Here is an 18,840-nt window from a genome sequence, read left to right on the forward strand (position 1 = left end):
AACCTCACACACACAAAACGGGTTTTACTCACGCCCAACGATTCACAAACAAACTCAGTGTGGTTTGCAAATACAAAACATCATTCACAAACTAATGCATTTTGTTCTGCAAATAAGAAACCTACTTATCAAACAAATACAGTATGTTTCACACATACAAAAACGTATTTCTTCAATGACAAAAAATATCCTGCAAGTACAAACTAAAATCTTTCAAGTACAAAAAAAAATCCTTCAAGTACAAAGAAAAATCCTTCAAGTACAAAACAAATTCTACAAGTACGGAAAAAAATCCTTCAAGTACAAAAAAAAATCCTACAAGTACAAAACAAATTCTACAAGTACAAAAAACTGTCACGTGACTTTTGGCACTAACTTTCCGCCTTGCTGATCCACACACAAATGCTCTCAGATCCACACACAAATGCAGGTAAATTTTCTAACAAATGTCCTGTAATTCGCACTCCGCAACAGCAGGTGGCGCTGTTAAGTCAATTTAAGCCTACCAGGACCATAGATATATACATGCAGATTTTTTTTAAACGTTATTATGGTGCATAACTTACTGGAACAAAACTGAGCAATGTGTTGTTGCTGATGACAAAACCACTGATTATATATATGTTGTAGAATAGAGCCATACTATTTCACTGGCCCACTCATGGCAGGGACTCAACCATTCTCACCTGACTTCATTCATTCCCAATCATGGTTCAAACACACCTGACTTCACTCACTACCAATTATGGCTTAGTCTATAAGTACCACCTCCTTCCTTTGTTCTGGCTGTCAGCAACATGAGGCAGCGGTGTGGGGCAGCATGTGGGGGCGCTCTGGCTCACAATTCAGGCACAAATACTACGGTCGTGCGTAAATAAGTGAGTTTACTTCCTCCCTCATATGTTGTGTTAGTTTAATGGTTATTTGGAAGTGGATGTGATTAATGTTTGACCAGGGTGTATGTGTATGTACGTAGGTATAGTTACATGCTGAATCGTTGTCCTACTGGTTTGCCTCGATACTACAGAAATAATATTGTGTGTAAGTGCGCAGTGCACATGATTTGTTAGTTGTAGCCTCTTAGGAAATACAAGTATCCTTAACCTTTATTGAGTTAAATGTCTTAGGTAATTGTCTGATTAATGTTTGTGTTATATAGTGCTCTATAATTTAAGTAGTGGTAGGCCTACCCCTCACCCCCTCAGGTAAGAGTACTTGTACGTATTGTTTGTTTAGGTGTTTAATTGTTAAGTTACTAGTAACATGTTGATTGATTAACTGTATTGTAATTTGTGTTTCTCTGTTTGTCATTTATAGAAAAAAACCACACAACCGTCAAGCCTCATCTGCCTTTGCCCTGAATATGTGCAGAGTGTAAATAAATGGCTTAAATGGAAACAACTGTTGTCCTTCATATATTCTGACCGATGTACCATGGTGATGCTCAATTCCTAAACCCAAGCCAAAGATACAATTCTACATGTGGTCCTTCGAGCCGGAATCGTGAACATTGCCACGGCTGAAGGACAGTCACCTCTTACCCATGGAGCTCTCCAGTCTCGATGCCAAACCCGCCTACCTAGGCACCTTGAGAACTATGAAGTTGGCCGTGTGGATAGAGCAACAAACACAAAATGCACACTTCACCCACATGAGGGCCAACTGGAAGAACATGAGAGATGATGAGGTAGAGTACTCTGAGCATCCCGAACAAAGTCGGCCCCACACCAGCCCGGAGACCCTCGAAGAGCTGCCCCCTACATCTGCTGCCAAAGAGCAAGATGGTACTCCAGAACTCAGCCACGCTGACTTAACAAAGCAGCTACTAGAAACCGTGACAATGGTAAGGCAGCAGGGGGAAATATTACAGTGCCTCATGGAGCGATATGAAGCTCCCAGCCCAGGAAGCAGCTGCTCCTACACCAGTCACCAAGGTGTATCACACCCACCAACGGATACCTACTTTTGTGAAAGAAATCAGAGCCCAGTTTGGTCTCCCCAAGTACCACCAGCTATCCGCCATGAACCTGCAGCAGTATCCTCAGCCCAGCCCGGAGGCCCTCGAAGGGAAAATGTAGCACCATCTTCAGTTCACTACCAACCGGCCCCCCCAGCAACGCCCGGTTCTTTACCAGCCTGTGTCTTCTTATCCTGTTGCCTCAGTCTCCCAGGCAGTCATATCCTTCAATCCCCCCTCACCAGCCAATTTCGTCTAATCCTTCATCTTTCCACCATTCCCTGCCATATCAACCCTCAGCCTCCTATCAGCCTATGACCACTAATCCTCCTCTCCAATTACAGTCCAGACCCTTGGACCCCTCCATAGGAGCTGCAGCACCACCTGCTGGTCGTTCCAGGCGTTACAGGCCAACTGAAGCCCCAAACTTTCCTGATCTAACGAGAGAGGATGAGGTACATTACAGGATGTTGCAAATGGCGTTGAACAATTTACTTGACCCAGATGAATCTGAGGAATTCAAGTTTCACATTCTTCTCGATCATCTAAAGGTGGACCAGGTCAAGCGCTTGGCCTCAGCCTATTCCTATGCCCAACAGCCATTCACCGAAGCTCTAAAGACCCTGAATGAACGTTATGGACAACCACGCCAGTTGGCACTCAGGGAATAGAAGAACATAATGGCACTCCCTCCTGTACGTCCTGGAGACGGTTATGGCCTTGACACCTTTGCTCTGAGAGTCCAAGCCCTGGTTGGCCTGCTAAGAACTATGGCAGGCCAAGGTAATGCAGAACTCCTCACATGTAGCTCACATGTAGATAGGCTACTGGAGAAACTCCCAAATGAGCATGTGAGCCGCTTCAAACGTCATATGCACCGAAGCCAGGTACATGCCAACTATGATCTCGCTGACCTCTCGGAATGGTTACAAATGGAGTCCCGCTGCCAACCTAGATGGGATTACGTAGGCCCGTATCCCTCTCGATCACAAAGACCACCACCACAAATCTCCTCCCACACCACCACAACTATACTTCATGGAACTAACAGCACTGGTGAACGCCAAATGTCTTCAAGGTCCCCTTGTGCCTATTGTAGCTCCATAAGTCATCACATAAGCCAATGTGCCGATTTCAAAGCCCTAAACAGGCAACAAGTCATAGTCTGGATCAAGGAGAATAAGAGATGTTGGCGCTGTGCCTGACCACATGCTGGAGCTAAGTGCACACTAAACAGGGACTGCAATACATGTAAGAGGAGACATCTACAGATATTGTGCAAAATCAATACCAGATCTGTAGCAATCTGCAGCTCAATGTCTTAAACTTGAGGGGGAGCCAGAGGATTTAGCCCTTAGAACACTAAGGCAAGGAGTGGAGATACTTCGGGGGGCCTCGGTTTCCTTCAAGGTGAGCTTTGCCTCCAGTCCTGGTGAACTTCACATAACCATGTTTTCACAGCTGACCGCCTTGCTCTGTCTGAGCATACACACCCTGTTCTTTCCCTTCAAAGGAGATATAAACACCTACGTGGACTACCATTGACAACAATGCACCAGGTGACCCCACTACTTCTAATTGGCTCAGATCATAATCATTTGATTTCACCTATAGCCCCAGTCCGATTTGGCCCCCCAGGACCACCGGCAGCAGTTAAGACTCGCCTTGGCTGGACACTGCAAGGCCCAACAAGGGAAATCAAACCTCACCCTTCTGTTTCCAAGTGCTACCACATCTCGATTACCTCGAACGCAAATGATCTGTACCAAAAGGTGGAACGGCTCTGGCAATTGGATGCAGTCCCCCATCGCAATGAAAGGGCCACCACACGGTCCAAGCTATTAATTTGTTTGAGGCAGCCGCAGAGAGGGTCTGTGTGGATGGAGTCCATTGCTATGCCACACCTTTCTTAAGAATACCAGATATGGCTCTCCTAAATGCTTCTCTACAGAGTGATGGGCCTCCTTTAATACATGATGTCCCTCAACTCCTACTCCCTACCTTACCTCAACCTTCCCCTGTAGCCCCGGTTTCATCTCCACCTCCAGTCCCAGTCCTAACATCCAGTGGAAAGAAAGTACAGTCCAGCACTACCCCTTCCAGTCCCCCTCCTGAATGGAAGCCTCATCCACCAGTCAGTTCAAGTAGCTCCACTACTGGCTCTGGAGTTAGCCCCGTGCACAATAAGCCACGAAGTATTGTGGGTAAAGAGCAAGCCGCTTTTGGGAGGAATGGGTGTCCCCCTACCTCCACCCCTTGGCCTCTGGTGTCCCAGCAGCAGGCTGTGACCATCAGCCCTACAAAGAGCCCCTCTTCTTTGTGGAGTGCCTCACATGTGGTTGTGGGCAGCTCTTCTGGGCAGAACTGGAGGGAAAGGGACAGTGGTCTGAGTCAGTATTTACCGCCCGCTCACGAGGCTGGGGGCAGCCTGGGTGAGGAGCAGCAGAAGCTGCTGGAGGAGTCTAGTAAAACACTGGGTATCGATGCCGGTTTGGATGGGGCCACGAACACAGCAGAGATATTGAAGAATCTACTGAAAGAAGTGAAGAGTACTTTACAGATGGAGTGTGGGGAATGGCTGCAGTTCCAGGCTGACCTACAGGTGTCGGTGGCGGACCGTTTGAGAGCCAAAGCAGAAGAAGAGCTGACTGTGCTCCGAACAGCGCACAAGGATGTGGAGAGGGAGCTGGCTGCTTCACAGCAGAGACAGGAGACTGAAATGCAATTGGAAATCCTGAGGGGGGAGTTAAAGGAGAGCAGGCAGAGACTGGAAACTCTCACCCAAGCTCCATGTCAGGAACCAGAGCAGCCCAATAGAGAACCAACCAACAACTCCGAAAGCAAAGAAGGGACCCACAGAGGCAGGGAGAGAGGGGTGTACAAGTTGGGGCGAGAAGGGCTGGGGAGGAGTCGGAATGAATTGAGGAAGAATGTTGTCAACAAGGAGGCCAAACTGGACTGTAAAGGCGTGGCTAAGCGTTACCTGAGAAATGTGACCAATGAGGATAGGAGTGGAGAGGAGGTGCGATCCAGTGAAACACGAAGGACGGCAACCACAGAGAGAGGTCAAGAAGCTTGTCCAGATTACCTGCTTCCACAGGCTCCCTCACCATGCAGAATGGAACTTAGTCCATCCTTCCGAGTTCAACTGGAGAAACAGAGGATTCAATTTCATTTCAACCGGCCGTATGCCCCACATTTCGGAGGAACCTGGGAACGGGAAATTTGTTCTGTCAAACAAGCTCTGCAAATTTCCCTTGGTGCTCAACTGGTCACGGCAGGAGTTCTGCTCACTCTGTTGATAGAGCTTGAAAATATCCTCAACTTCAAACCTCTTGGCCATGTTTTCCTCAGTCGCCGGCAGTGGCGTCATAGCCAAGTGTTGGCCGATCACTTTTGGTCTCATTTTATCAAACTCCAAGGCAGATAGAAGTGGCAAGCACATAAGGAAGACATGCATGTTGATACAGTTGTTATGATCATGGATCCCCAACTTCCAAGGACTCTATGGCCTGTTGGTCGTATTATGAAGGTACTGCCAAGTAAGGATGGTCATGTCAGGATGGCTGAAGTAACAGTAGGAAATAAGTTCTATGTCCGTCCAGTTTCACGGCTGGTTAAGCTTCCTGCAATACCTGATGAACTCCCAGATCACTCCTCATAGTATGACTCTTAGGAGTGCAAATCCCTATAGGATTTGGGGGCGGCTGTAGAATAGAACCATACTATTTCACTGGCCCACTCGTGGCAGGGACTCAACCATTCTCACCTGACTTCATTCATTCCCAATCATGGTTCAAACACACCTGACTTCACTCGCTACCAATTATGGCTTAGTCTATAAGTACCACCTACTTCCTTTGTTCTGGCTGTCAGCAACATGAGGCAGCAATGTGGGGCAGCATGTGGGGGCGCTCTGTCCTCACAATTCAGGCACAAATCCTACGGTCGTGCGTAAATAAGTGAGTTTACTTCCTCCCTCATATGTTGTTAGTTTAATGGTTATTTGGAAGTGGATGTGATTAATGTTTGACCAGGGTGTATGTACGTAGGTATAGTTACATGCTGAATCGTCATCCTACTTGTTTGCCTTGATACTACAGAAATAATATTGTGTGTAAGTGCACATGATTTGTTAGTTGTAGCCTCTTAGGAAATACAAGTATCCTTAACCTTATTGAGTTAAATGTCTTAGGTAATTGTCTGATTAAAGTTTGTGTTATATAGTGCTCTATAATTTAAGTAGTGGTAGGCCTACCCCTCACCCCCTCGGGTAAGAGTACTTGTACGTATTGTTTGTTTAGGTATTTAATTGTTAAGTTAGTAGTTACATGATTGATTAACTGTATTGTAATTTGTGTTTCTCTGTTTGTCATTTATAGAAAAAACCACACAAAACCGTCAAGCCTCATCATCTGCCTTTGCCCTGAATATGTGCAGAGTGTAAATAAATGGCTTAAACGGAAACAACTGTTGTCCTTCATACATTCTGACCGATGTACCATGGTGATGCTCAATTCCTAAACCCAAGCCAAAGATACAATTCTACATATGTATAGTGAAGCGATGCTGGCGTTAAAGACCCGCTGATCGTTGTCTGATTCTCTGAAATGAATGCCGGCATTGCATTGTGGGAAATCGGCTTTGCATGCGCCCAACTCTGATCATATCGTGTTCTGTCTTACAGCCTACTGTAATATTTCACCAGTAATAAGACCAAATATTATTAAAGTAAAGAAATGCATACTATGATAATATCTACATATGTTGCTAGATGTAATATTATAGTTTAAATAATATCAAAACAACAAAGCAGCTTCCCTGGCCGAAATAGACAATACAATACAATTAAACCATGATAAGATCTGGTGAATAAATGTTGATTAAAACAGCGGTTATTGGGGTAAAAATACCAATAATAGCAAAGCTGTATACAGCTTCTCTGTACAGAAATAAACGTGCTGTGATCAGGGAATCTGTGCGTAGACCACACAGGATGATGCCTGTCATTGACCTACATGCATCGCATCCGTGGGCCGTCACAGAATTTTCGGCAAATCTGTGAAACTGCCACAGTTTTTGAGTTAAGGGGCCGTGTTCATTTCGCAGAATTCTGTGAGACCGGCAGCCTGTAGGCTACTACGAAGCAAGATCAACATGCTGGATTTCTTCAGTTACCCGGCTTCACCTAACCTAACAACCGGGGTCCTGCATAACCTGTCACGACGCTGGTTATAGTGACACAGTGATGGTAATGGTGGATCAGTTGTTACCGGGTACAATCACCGTGGTAACTTATTCTGAACACCTAACCTGCGGGAGCACGTTAAGTTGGAGATCAGAGATCCACCGATGTAAAAGCACCGCATAGGCCTACTGACCAGTCAATAGGCTACTTGATTGATTACGCCGTCACTGTTCTTAGAAGATCAGGAGGAGCCCGGTGCGCAGAGAGAGAGGCCTATGCGGTGCTTTTACATCGGTTGATCTCTGAATTCTGCCATTCTATTTTAAAGGATAATAAACAAAAGTAACTATCTGACTCACTGTCAATATGAAAATAGTGTATTGCAATAACTAGCATCATTGTGATGTCAGTGTGGTAGAGCTTTGGCCGCCTGAGCCATTATTTTCACATAGAAATATTAGAAGAAATGACACAGTGACACCCTTCTGTTTTTAATTGAAAACATATTGACTTTGTATTTTTATGGAGGGGGTTCCGATCCAGCATTAGGGTTAGACAAAATATTAGAAAGACTTGACAAGCTTTTCAGTTCTGGTGTTTACTGCAGGGCTGCCGATGTCCATGTTATTGCAGACATGGCTCTGATCTGTACTGTGATGAAATAGGACATCTGTCATGCACTCTGGGTGCCATTATCTCCAGCTGTGGACACACACATGCACACAGTCTCCACCTTTAGGACGAGCACGCGCTGTCCAGCAGGTTCTCCGTGAGTGGAGAGCGCTGAAGGAAATGATCCATCACTCCCAGTAAACTCTAAACAGCCTAATGACACGTGGCAATATAAAATGGAAAATTCAAATAAACAGCAGCGGGCCTGTTTGGAAGCTCTCCTGGTACAATAGCCCAAACACTGGGCATTTGAGTAATCATTACTAGTCATAACTCAGCACCCTGGAGATGTTAAATAAACATTATACTTCTGTAAGGCATATACAACAAGGTCCAAATTTACTTTAGCCGTATCACAGGAATCTGTGAGGTAAAGGACACTCAGCAGCCGTGCCAGAGACACTATCTTTAATGTCATGTCCTTTCATCAGCAGCACAGCCTTTCTGTTCGCCGGAGAGAAAAGCCTCCTACTGTACATGTTGGTGGCCTCAGAGCTGATTTGTGGCTGTTGGGTGACATAACTAGAAAGTGTTTCGAAACCTTCACAATTCAACAGCATGAAGTTTGATTTATAACACATCTGTGCCTCAAAGAGCACATCCTATATCACTGTTCTGCCTCTGTAACTGGAGAAAACAAGTTGAAAATCATTTGTACTATTACTCAAGCGCGTGCTTGTTGTCAGTCCAGAAATGATTTATAAAACCATAAGCTTGTCCAGCGATGAGGTCAGCGTCGGTGAAACCCTGCCTCTAATTGGCTCCTAATTGGGCTTGATTACACGGCTATGAGGAAGAGTTCTCAGAATGCAGCCAGCCGAGCCCTGTGCTGGAGTTAGCCAGATACTGTTATGAAGCCCAGTAAGGTGTCACCGCAGGGCTAAACCCAGTGGGCCCAGTTAGGACTCAAATTGAGGCTATTACATTACTGCTATTCCTGAGTGCAATTTAATGCAATTCAAAAGCAGACAAAGAGGAATAATCACTTAATAAATAATGTTCTTAAAGGGTTATTAAAAACTACCTCATGATGTAGAACGGTAGTCTCTGAAACACTGTAGACTCTTTTTGTCCGTCCTCAGAACTGAAAATCTTAACATTAAAGGTGCTCTAAGTGATGTGATGCGTTTTATAGGCTACAACATTTTTCGTCACATACAGCAAACATCTCCTCACTATCCTAGCTGCCTGTCCCCTGAACACACTGTAAAAAAAAACGCGGTCTCTGAAGACAGCTCAGGCTCCACGAACGCCATCAGTGCACGTAGGCTACTTCCACAATACATATTCATGACTCAACCAGCTCCTTCTTGTCGGTTATTGGCTGGAATTTGTTATGGTTCGTTGTGCTGGTTGGCGCGGTTTGTTTTTGTTGCCGTTCGTGAGCCTGGGCTGTCTACAGAGACCGTGTTTTTTTACAGTGTGTTCAGGGGACAGGCAGCTAGCGGCTAGTGAGGAGATGTTTGCTGTATGTGACAAAAAATGTTCTAGCCTAAAAAAGGCGTCACAGCGCTTAGAGCACCTTTAACATTAACCCACAGCTTTGTTAAACTGTGAGTTAATGTCTCTATAAAACATGAGATAATTGAGACATTAGATAATAAAATAACCTTTCCTTCCTTTCTTTGCAAAGTCATTAATCACAGTAAGTATCCTGCAATGTTATCTAGAAAAAGATGAGGCATGATACAAACCGTGATGTCCAACATTGATTCGGTGAAAGCATCGAGGAAAGTTTGGGGAACCATCTTTTGAAAACATACATCCTCCAGAGTCAAATTTATGAAGATTTGTAAGATTGGCCTCTTTTATTTTGTTACATGTAATGGTAAATGAAAAGCATATTGTGTTGCATATAGATGACCATGTACAGTGTCTTTATCTAGAGTCAAGCCAAGGTTAATTTCCCACTTTTAACATGGAGGCAGACGTTTAACACATTGACAGAATATGATGATTTCACAATCATCACTTTATCCTCTTGGTCAAACCTGTAATACGATATTACACATTGAGATATTTGAACACTTCTGTTATCCTCGGGTCAAATTTAACCCGTTTTCAAAAAGTTTCTACATTAGAAATTTGGGTTTCTTTCAACCAAATTTTCAAAAAAAAAAAAAAAAAAGTGACTGCTTCCCTAGAACGCTCTTCACAAGTAAAAGAAATGATCAGTTCACTACTTTCATTGATTTGGGTGTTTTATTTAATTTTTATAGCATTTGAAGAAAACGAATTATAAAAGAACGTTCAAAAAACAACAAAAATGTCAAAAGGCGCAGAAAAAAAATCAAGAAAAAAATTAGGAAAAGTGACAAAAACATCGGAAAAAGTGACAAAAACATCGGGAGAAAAGCAACAAAAGTGTCAAAAAATACGACCAAAACCAGTTGGAAGAGTAGTTTAAAACTGAAGTTTAAGTTGTACATATTTTTAAAAATCTGTATTAGGGTTGATATTTTCTGTTCTTACATGCTTCCTCTCCATACTGGAGAACAAGCAGTTTTATGTTGTGTGAGGTCAAATGTGACCTAAACTTTTAGCCATTTTCAATCCAACATGAGGGTTTCATACAGGCTAAAACTTCTGTTAGCGCTCAGTAATATGTGTGAAAAAACCCTAACATTTATGTCATTCTGCTGGTCCCCTGACGGCCATTATCAACCCAATATCCTGTTTCAGAGAGAGTAAGCCTACAGCATGTTGCTTTTGGCCCCTCATCAAATCTCAAAGTATGAAAATGACCCATCCAGTCATGTCCTGCAGCTCTTTAAAAGCCATCAACGTTCCTTTTGACAAACCTCCACAGGTCTCAGAGGCCAGACCCGACTGGCAGAGCACCGCCGCCACCAACCACAACCCCCTCCCCCCCGGAGGAACAAAGTAACCAGGCTCGTCTCCAGCCATTTGTAAGGCCACATAATTCAACGGCCGCGAGGCCTAGCGATTATAGTACTGCAGAAAGCCCAGATAAACAGCATCGGCTTCCTCTCGCCTTCTTATCAGCTTTCTCATACACTGGCTGGCCTGCGCTTTACCCCCGCCTCGCTCAACTTGTCACATCCCTCTGGAGTGTCGGGCCCCAGAAATAGCTTGACATGTCGTCTCTGGGTGTGCTCTCATTCTCTTCTTGTGACACCAGAGGCTACTAGTATGCATTTCTATCATTGTAGTGGCTCACAGATGTGTAAACTCAGACAGCGACGGGAGGACCACTTGTGCTTCGAGTGCTGCATAATAGGTTGTCACCAAAGTTCAATGAGGCTTTCAAGGGAAGCAGCTTTGCCTCACAACTGACAAATAACAGGGAAAAACAGCAAAGTTATGAGTAGTTCTTTTTCTGACTTTACAAAAGGAAAAGCTTGGCTCCAGAATGATTAACTGCTGCTGCTGTAGACAAGAAGTGAACAAATGAATCAAGCCCCATCCAAACCAAGAAGGAAAAGCATCATTCAGGAACATTGGGGATTACTGGCATTCCCGAGAGGCTGAGGTATTCGCGAGATGCCTCAAACACATTCATGCACAAACAGCATCAGGTGTCAGGTGCTGCCTTCAGTCCTGCCAGTGGCAGGTTAGCATCGCTAGGAATGCCAGGCTTGGTGCTGTGAAGGGTTTGATCGGCCACTGGCAACGCACCAGAACCCAGGTTTTTACGGATGCTAGCCTTTATGAACTGTGACATATCCTCAGTACTAGACTCTGCGTCATAGGTCTCGGTTAGCCAGTCTTGCCAGGAATGACTTGGAACTGGGCTAGGGTAAAAGCTATCCAGCTACGCAAATCATGAAATGTGTGTGTGTGTGTGTGTGTGTGTGTGGGGGGGGGGGGTATTTAAATTGCAGATGGAGTGAAGGAAACCGGATGCAAAATGAATTACATTTTCTATGTCCACTTGTGGTCTCTGCGTGGTTTTGGTGTTTTGAGCGTTGCTTTCTTTGAAATTAAATAGTCCCAGTTTGTTCTGTGTGTTTCACTATCATCACTGACTAGCTGGTTGGGCTTGGCATTCCACCGTCACATGTATGAGGTCATTGTCAGACACAGGCATGGAACTTCTGTTTATCTTACAGGCGTGTGTGTACATTAACGAAGATAAGTAGCGTATGGGACAGACGCTTCAAACCTGATCAAAGTTAAAGGCTAGTTCTGCAACTTGCGTTTTTATTGGTCATGGTTTTGTTTTATTATGATTGAACCAAAGCTCCCTGCTAATGTCATGTTGGTGACTCCACTGTGAAGACATGCTGTTTTCTTTCCTACCTGAAAGCATCAGATTTGTTCAGTCCAAAGCAGACAACTTGGACATGGATCATTTCCAAACTTCAGTTGGGCAAAGATGAATGTCTGCAAAGTCCCAGACTGTTGATATTGTATGAGTAAGTTAGCCTGTGTGCTAATAAGTGACTCACAATGATGTACATGTTTGCTCTTTTGATGCTTGGTCGTGGTCCAACCTGTGAACTCACTTTAGCTTAATTTTAGACCACTGAGGATGTGTCAATGGGTAGTTTAGAACAAATACCAACACTGTTAGTTCTCCTGAACTGAATCCAACTCAGCTCTCTTATACTGGTGCTGTCACACATCTAAAAGCAATAAAACAAGGACGAGAGAGGGACACATGAATGAAATTATTATATACCTTTTAAATACACAAAACAAAGCTTTAATACCCCCAGGGACAATTATTCGTCCTACATGTCATATTTGAATGTTATACTCTGAGCTAACCTGGACACAGAACGTGTGCCAGGGGACCTGAGGACAAGAAGCCTGAGAACAAGAAGCCTGCGTCCGTCTCCTTCACTGTCACATGGCTCAGAGGAACTACTTGTCCTTTGCAAAGAACTTTTGTTTTGAAAAGAACATTCAAAACGAATGTTCTTTGCAAAGGACAAGAAGTTCCTCTGAGCCGTCTAATGAAGGAACATATTTTGTACTTTTAACAATATATTAATATGACTTTCTACTAAATCTGTCCTATCATAATACTGTTTTCCTAAAGCCCCAACAGAAGTATGTACTGCCCTCAGCTGGTGACAGACAGGACATTCAACATCAGGAAACTTTTTCAGGTTTGGGTTCAGTGTCTTGCCCAAGGACACTTCAACATGGGACTGCAAGGACAGGGATCAAACTTCCAATCTTCTGATTGGCAGGTGACCACTCTACCACTGAGCCACAGCCACCCCTTATTGATACAAATGTGGTGGACAAAATATTAGAAACACCTCCCAGTGACCATAAAGATGAATCAGCTGAGCATTATGAAGGGAGGCTTTATTACAGCATCACTTTGAGCTTTCATTCTTTTGTGGCATTGTAAGCATTTATTCAATAGGACAGCTTAGACTTGAAGGAGGAATAACATGCAGCAAAGGGCCACAGGTCAGAATTGAACCTGCAGCCGCTGCAGTAAGGACCAATCATCTGTACATGGGGCACACACTCTACAAGGTGAGCTAACCAGGCACCCTGAGCTTTGATTCTCACCTAAACTCCAACAAGTAGCTGGGTCAAATTACGGTTTACACATCTCAAGTGAAACTTTCCAGGGAAATGAATATACATACTTTAAATAAAATGTTTCGTAAAGAAATAATCAGTGTTACAAATGAATAAGCATTTATTAAAGTAAACCAACTCTGTGTCTAACTATACATAGTTTGTGCTTAAAGGGATACTGATTTAGCATTAAGCTTTGTATCAGTAGAAACCCGGTAGTATTTTTGAATGACCGTGCTTCCCTCCCTCATGTCCCCCTGAGACGAGAGATCTCTGTATTGTAGGTCTGGAAAAAATCTTCCGATGATGTAAAACAACGATTTTTGCGTCATCGGAAGATTTTTTGCCCAGAGGCAATGGACTCTTTCTGGTCGTCTTTCTCTGAAGATTGCCGAGGCAAAACGAGTGTCAGCCATCTTGAATCCTTGCTTACTGGCTTCTCAGCAGAAAACTTTTAGATAGATAGATTTATTCATCCCGAAGGAAATTTTAGAACAACAATTATGTGCATTCAAACTACCGCACACGTGTACCACCGGAATACATTGGTACAGATCGGAGAATATGCAGGACACTTTATTACAGACGGAATACTCAACACACTACGCAAGTTTTGCCCGCCGGGTATGGAGACCAGCGGTGTTGCTCGATGCATCTGGCCGGTAAAGGGACATCATCAGCGGGGAATGTTGAATGAGTGTACGGTGGAAGGCTAACGCTAGCCGGCCACCTGTTCCATCAATCTTGCTTGCATGTGACGCTCATTAGACAACAAACTGGACTACATCCAACTTCAACGAAACTGTCAACGCAAGTTCAGAGACTGCTGTGTTTTTGTTCTTGTGGAAACATTGCTGAACAACAGTGTGCCGGACTATCCAGCTACCAGGTCGGCTGCTCTGTCGCCGGGTAAGACTAGCTAGTCAAGGTGGGCTGTGTTAACACGGACTGCCTGGTGCAGAAATGGGGTACTTGTATCCAACTAAGTGCTAACTGCTGGTGGAGTTTGTGACTGTTAAATGTCGACCATTCTACATTTACAGCCCACCAAGCGCTAATGCTAGTAACTATGTTTTAGCTGAACTTTACGTAGCATACAATGTGTGTGCACTAAATGGAGCCTGTTTCATACGTCGTCTTTATATAATGTCGTTTTTATATAATGTCGTTTTTATATATTTTAATTGTGTAACCACTTGAGCCACGGTGAAATGTTGTTTCGTGTATATGGTTGAAATGCCAATAAAACACTTAAGTTGAGTTGACTGTCTCACTGTCTGTCTGTCTGTAAAGCAGCAAAGCGAGTGCATTCTGGGATTTGGTGTCTTTCATCCACATGAGCCAAAAACTAATTTTCTGGCTTTTCTCGGCCTAGAAGCCACCAATTTCCCAAAAAGAATTTCACAGTTCTACTACATATGTGACCCAATTTAAAGATATATTCATCTTTCCGTGAAATAGTGAAATATCCAGTTAAGAGTTCAACAGATTTCATTCAGTGTCATGAACTCATGTGGAACTACTGATCAGTGGGAGAAAATGACATTATGATAGGATGAGCATTAAAAGCTTATGTTGCAATGCATCAAACTCTGATAAAACTGCAGGTGACATTTTAAACTTGCTTCAGGAAGCACAGCGTGTGAACACATGTTAAATAATTATTATAGTTTGGTAATTAAATTACCAAACTTGTATCCAGCTGTGTGAAGGAGGCTGCTTCCTGTTTGTGCTGTGTCAGTCTTACTTTACCGCCCTGGCTTATCTGATGATCACGCTCAGGCAGTCATTCCTGCTTTATGTATTTTAGCTCCGTCATATAGCAGGCTGCTTGTTTGATTCTGAAATGGAAAGTCTGGCTGCGATGCTTCTCTTTGGTCTGTCATCTTAATCTTCAAAGTCACTAAGAGCAGCTGAAGCTCCTCAGATGCTGTTTCTGGACATCTCACACACACACACACACACACACACGCACGCACGCATGCACACACACACGCACCTCAATAAGACAAACAACAAGAACATTTGATGTCATGTTTCTGATATTCCTGGCTACATCAGAGTACTGAACAGACTTCACACACATTGTGTCTGCTGCAAATTGTTTGGATCACATGATATTTGTGAAAAATATTTGTGATAAAAAATTAAATCATTGTGTCTGCTGCAGTCAAGTTCTTCTGCGCAGCATGATGGAGCAGAACGCAGACTTTCTGTTTCATTATTCGTCACAGGTCAGTACTGTAGGATACCTCACAAAACTTTTACTGTAAACTGGAGGCTGTATGATGATGGTCTGCCTGGACACAGCTCTGTGACCAGTCTGGACTGTGCACGTTGAGCCGCCTGGACAGCTTCAGATCAGACACGCAGCAGCTTTCCTGAGCTTCTGGCTATCTCTGTTGAGAACAACCAGGAGCCTTCAGATCTGAAACCTGCACTGATGGTAGTTCACTGCTGCCTGCAACAGGCCATGTCTGTCAGTGCAGTAGTGCCACCCTGTGGCCACCTGTGGCAATCACATCTTTTCTCAAACGTCAAAAACTTCATGCATACTTCTCGATAGAAGATATGGATAAAAGCTTCCTCAATAAATAAATAGTAACAACAAAATAGGCTGCAATTTACTTAATAAGATGTTATGTCTAATCATCACGCCCTTTGTGCTGATGATAAAGGTAATAATTGGATCTTAGAGACACACCTGCCTGCTTTAATATATACTGTATATAGTATGTATGTAGTGATGCTTCCTGCCCGTTTCCTGAGTCTGGAGGAGTACAAGTCCTGGTCTGGAGGGCAGGTTGGCCCAATGATTTTCTCTGCAGTCTGTCCCTGTCCTGTTTGGTGGCCAATCCAAAAACACACAGTGATGGACGTGCAGACAACAGACTGGAGAACTGGATCAGCAGCTCCTGAGGCAGGGTGAAGTACCTTTTTCCTGATGGTGCCAATGTTGGATGTCCAATTCATGTTCTGAGGGACTGTGGATCCCAGAAACCTGAAGGCTTACCACAGGTGGTGTGGATGGTGATGGGGGACTCACTGTCATCTCCACATTTTAGAGAGCATTCAGCTGCAGGTTGCTCTGACCAGCCGTCTGTCTGCAGACTGGTCAGAGTTCTTGATGAGGCTGATGATGTTGTGTGGTCTGCAGATGTCAGGTAGCTGGCTGAGTTTGGGTTAGCAGCTGGGTGTCGATGTGTCTCCCTCCGGTCCCAACTACAGCCAGGTTCTGTTTCAGTTTTCTGCCTGTAAATGCTCTCGGAATTGTTGGGTCTCTGGAAATGATGTGTAGACCTGCTCTATATATAAAAAGTGTCCTGATATAAGTTCTTTTATGATTTGACACTATAAATAATTGTAGTCAGAGTAACTCCTCTTTGCTACTCTGATCTCTGGCATTATGAGGAGTTGAGCAGTGAAAGCAGGCCTGGGCTCCATCTCCTCACAGGTGGAGCACAGCAGGTGGTGCAGAAGTGGACGAGGTGAGATTAAAACTGTCCGTTCATGATTTCTGTTCAATCCAGGTTGCATTCATACATTCCTTCAGCTGATTCCCACCTTTCAGTCTACGCCGACATCTGAATGCAGCGAATCAGGAGTCAACATGGAGAACATGGGTAATAAACTTTTAAAAGTGAAGTAAATATATGTACAGTATATAAAAGCTGGAAAATTGTATTTTGACTTAAAACCAAATTAAATCAATTTTCTTTTATGATCTGGATATATTCGGTTTCCCCCTCCCATCTCCTCTGCTTAACTTAATACATCATTTTTTATATTTCACTTTCACTCTTTTCTCCCATCAGTGTGATTTCCTGTCGGTCAGTCGATCTCAAATATGAGCTATACATGTGTCTAATCAACGCATTATCAACATGAATTGACAAACCATTTCATATTTGCGCTGAACATAACTTCCTCCTGAAAGTGAACAATGGCAGTCAGGCAGCAGGGGGACAGACAGACAGACAGATAGGCATGTCCTGGTCATGGGTCAGCTCCAGATCGCTCATGTCCCCTTAGCAACGGCCTGATTAATGCAAACAATGCGTTACCTTGGAGGCCGAGACACAATCAGTTCACTCACTCACTCACTCACTCACTGAGCGGGACAGTAGCCATGGAGGAGTCCCCCGCCGAGGACAGCAGACTGGACTTCATAGCGGACTATGTGCTGAGGACTCTCCGACTCAATCAGGACAAATGGCAGCAATGCGTCTCCAGCGGGGACAACAGGCAGCTGCTGCAGGACTTCCTGGACCGAGCCGAGCACAGGAGCCTGGTGGTGTGGCTGAGTGCGGCCGGGCTGCTGCAGCCCACAGCCGGCTTCCCCCCGGCCGGCAGCGGGACCAGGGCGGTGTACCTGCTGAAGCAGCGCGGGGCAGCGCTGCGGCCGCACCGCATGCAGGAGCAGCTGCTCTGCGGGGATATGTCCCCGGCTGCCCTGGACCACTTCTCTGCTCTGGTTCAGGAGGTAAGGAAACTGTTAATGATTGTTCGTGATGTCTCTGTGCTCCACCTGGAGCTGCACTGGAAACTTTACTCGAGTATTTTATATTCATTACACTATTCATCCACCACAAATAGCCTTCTGACCTTTGTACTCCACTACACCCCCCACACACACACACACCTCTCTGTGCATTTGCATTGGGTGCATGTGCATCACTTTCTCATTTGCAAACAATGTGGTGGAAAGTGCTTCACACTTCTACTGGGAAATATTCACAGCTGTAACCTAGTTAGCACCAGAGAAGAGTGTCACATAATCACAACTTTTACATGTGATAATCAATTGCTCGTACTATGTATATTTGCTTGACTTCAGTACATTTGTTGTATTACTATTTTTTACTTGAGTAGGCCTACAGATACTCCTCTCACCACAGGTTTGTAGTAACTCGGTTGGTAAAACACTGGTGGTGTCAGCATGGATGAAAGCAGTCAGCAGGTTGGCAGTTAAAGCAGAGCATTAATTTACAGAAGGCATATTCAGTTCTGCTTCTTTGTTTCTGGCTGTGTGTGTCTTTAACTCTGCAACCAGATAACAAACTAACATTGAATCAAAAATCATGAACAGAAGTGTGCATTAAGGAAATTGAAACATCTCATCATGGTTGAGGTGGACAGAATAAACAAAGGGAGGAAGGCTGGAAATAATAGGGGGGGCGCGGGGGGATTGTTAGATTTAACCTGAGTTGCTACAAAGCTAATTAAGACTATCAACTCCACACAACTCTCTCTGTATTTCTCAGTATGACTGTGTTCAGAAGATTGTGTCATCTGGTGACTTTCCCGCGACTCGAGTTAAGATAATGACCTCTTCTGCGAGTCAATCAGGATTTTTTTAATCCTCTGTGTCCTCCTTGGCTACTAGCAACTGTGTTGAAGGGGAGGGGTGGGGCGGTGCGCGATCACAGAAGGCTTGTATCATGTGGATGCGCCGACAGTGTTGTTGTCATTACTTATAATTCCTCATGGGGGGAGACAGAAACTATGCACTATA

At 44.3% G+C, this 18,840-nt stretch overlaps 2 protein-coding genes across 2 annotated transcripts in view; both read left to right on the forward strand.

Annotated features, from left to right (window-relative positions):
* The first annotated feature begins 632 nt into the window (after positions 1-632).
* On the forward strand, positions 633-6,424 carry LOC114548614 (max-binding protein MNT-like). The gene is made up of 3 exons (XM_028568602.1): positions 633-878; positions 1,318-5,919; positions 6,340-6,424. The coding sequence occupies exon 2, from the start codon at positions 3,882-3,884 to the stop codon at positions 5,385-5,387; it is 1,506 nt and encodes a 501-aa protein (XP_028424403.1). The 5' UTR covers positions 633-878; positions 1,318-3,881; the 3' UTR covers positions 5,388-5,919; positions 6,340-6,424.
* A 10,899-nt stretch (positions 6,425-17,323) lies between these two features.
* dnah9 (dynein, axonemal, heavy chain 9) overlaps positions 17,324-18,840 on the forward strand; it is a 136,257-nt gene continuing 134,740 nt past the window's right edge. Inside the window, exon 1 of the mRNA XM_028566995.1 lies at positions 17,324-17,808. Coding sequence (XP_028422796.1) covers positions 17,455-17,808 — 354 coding nt within the window. The 5' untranslated portion in view covers positions 17,324-17,454. The remainder of the gene's footprint in view (positions 17,809-18,840) is intronic.

Source organism: Perca flavescens, chromosome 21 (genome assembly GCF_004354835.1).
Source record: "Perca flavescens isolate YP-PL-M2 chromosome 21, PFLA_1.0, whole genome shotgun sequence".
Classification (NCBI taxonomy): domain Eukaryota; kingdom Metazoa; phylum Chordata; class Actinopteri; order Perciformes; family Percidae; genus Perca; species Perca flavescens.

Coding starts and splice junctions, on each gene's coding strand:
- LOC114548614 (XM_028568602.1), top strand. CDS start 3,882: ATGGCTCTCCTAAATGCTTCTCTACAGAGTGATGGGCCTCCTTTAATA.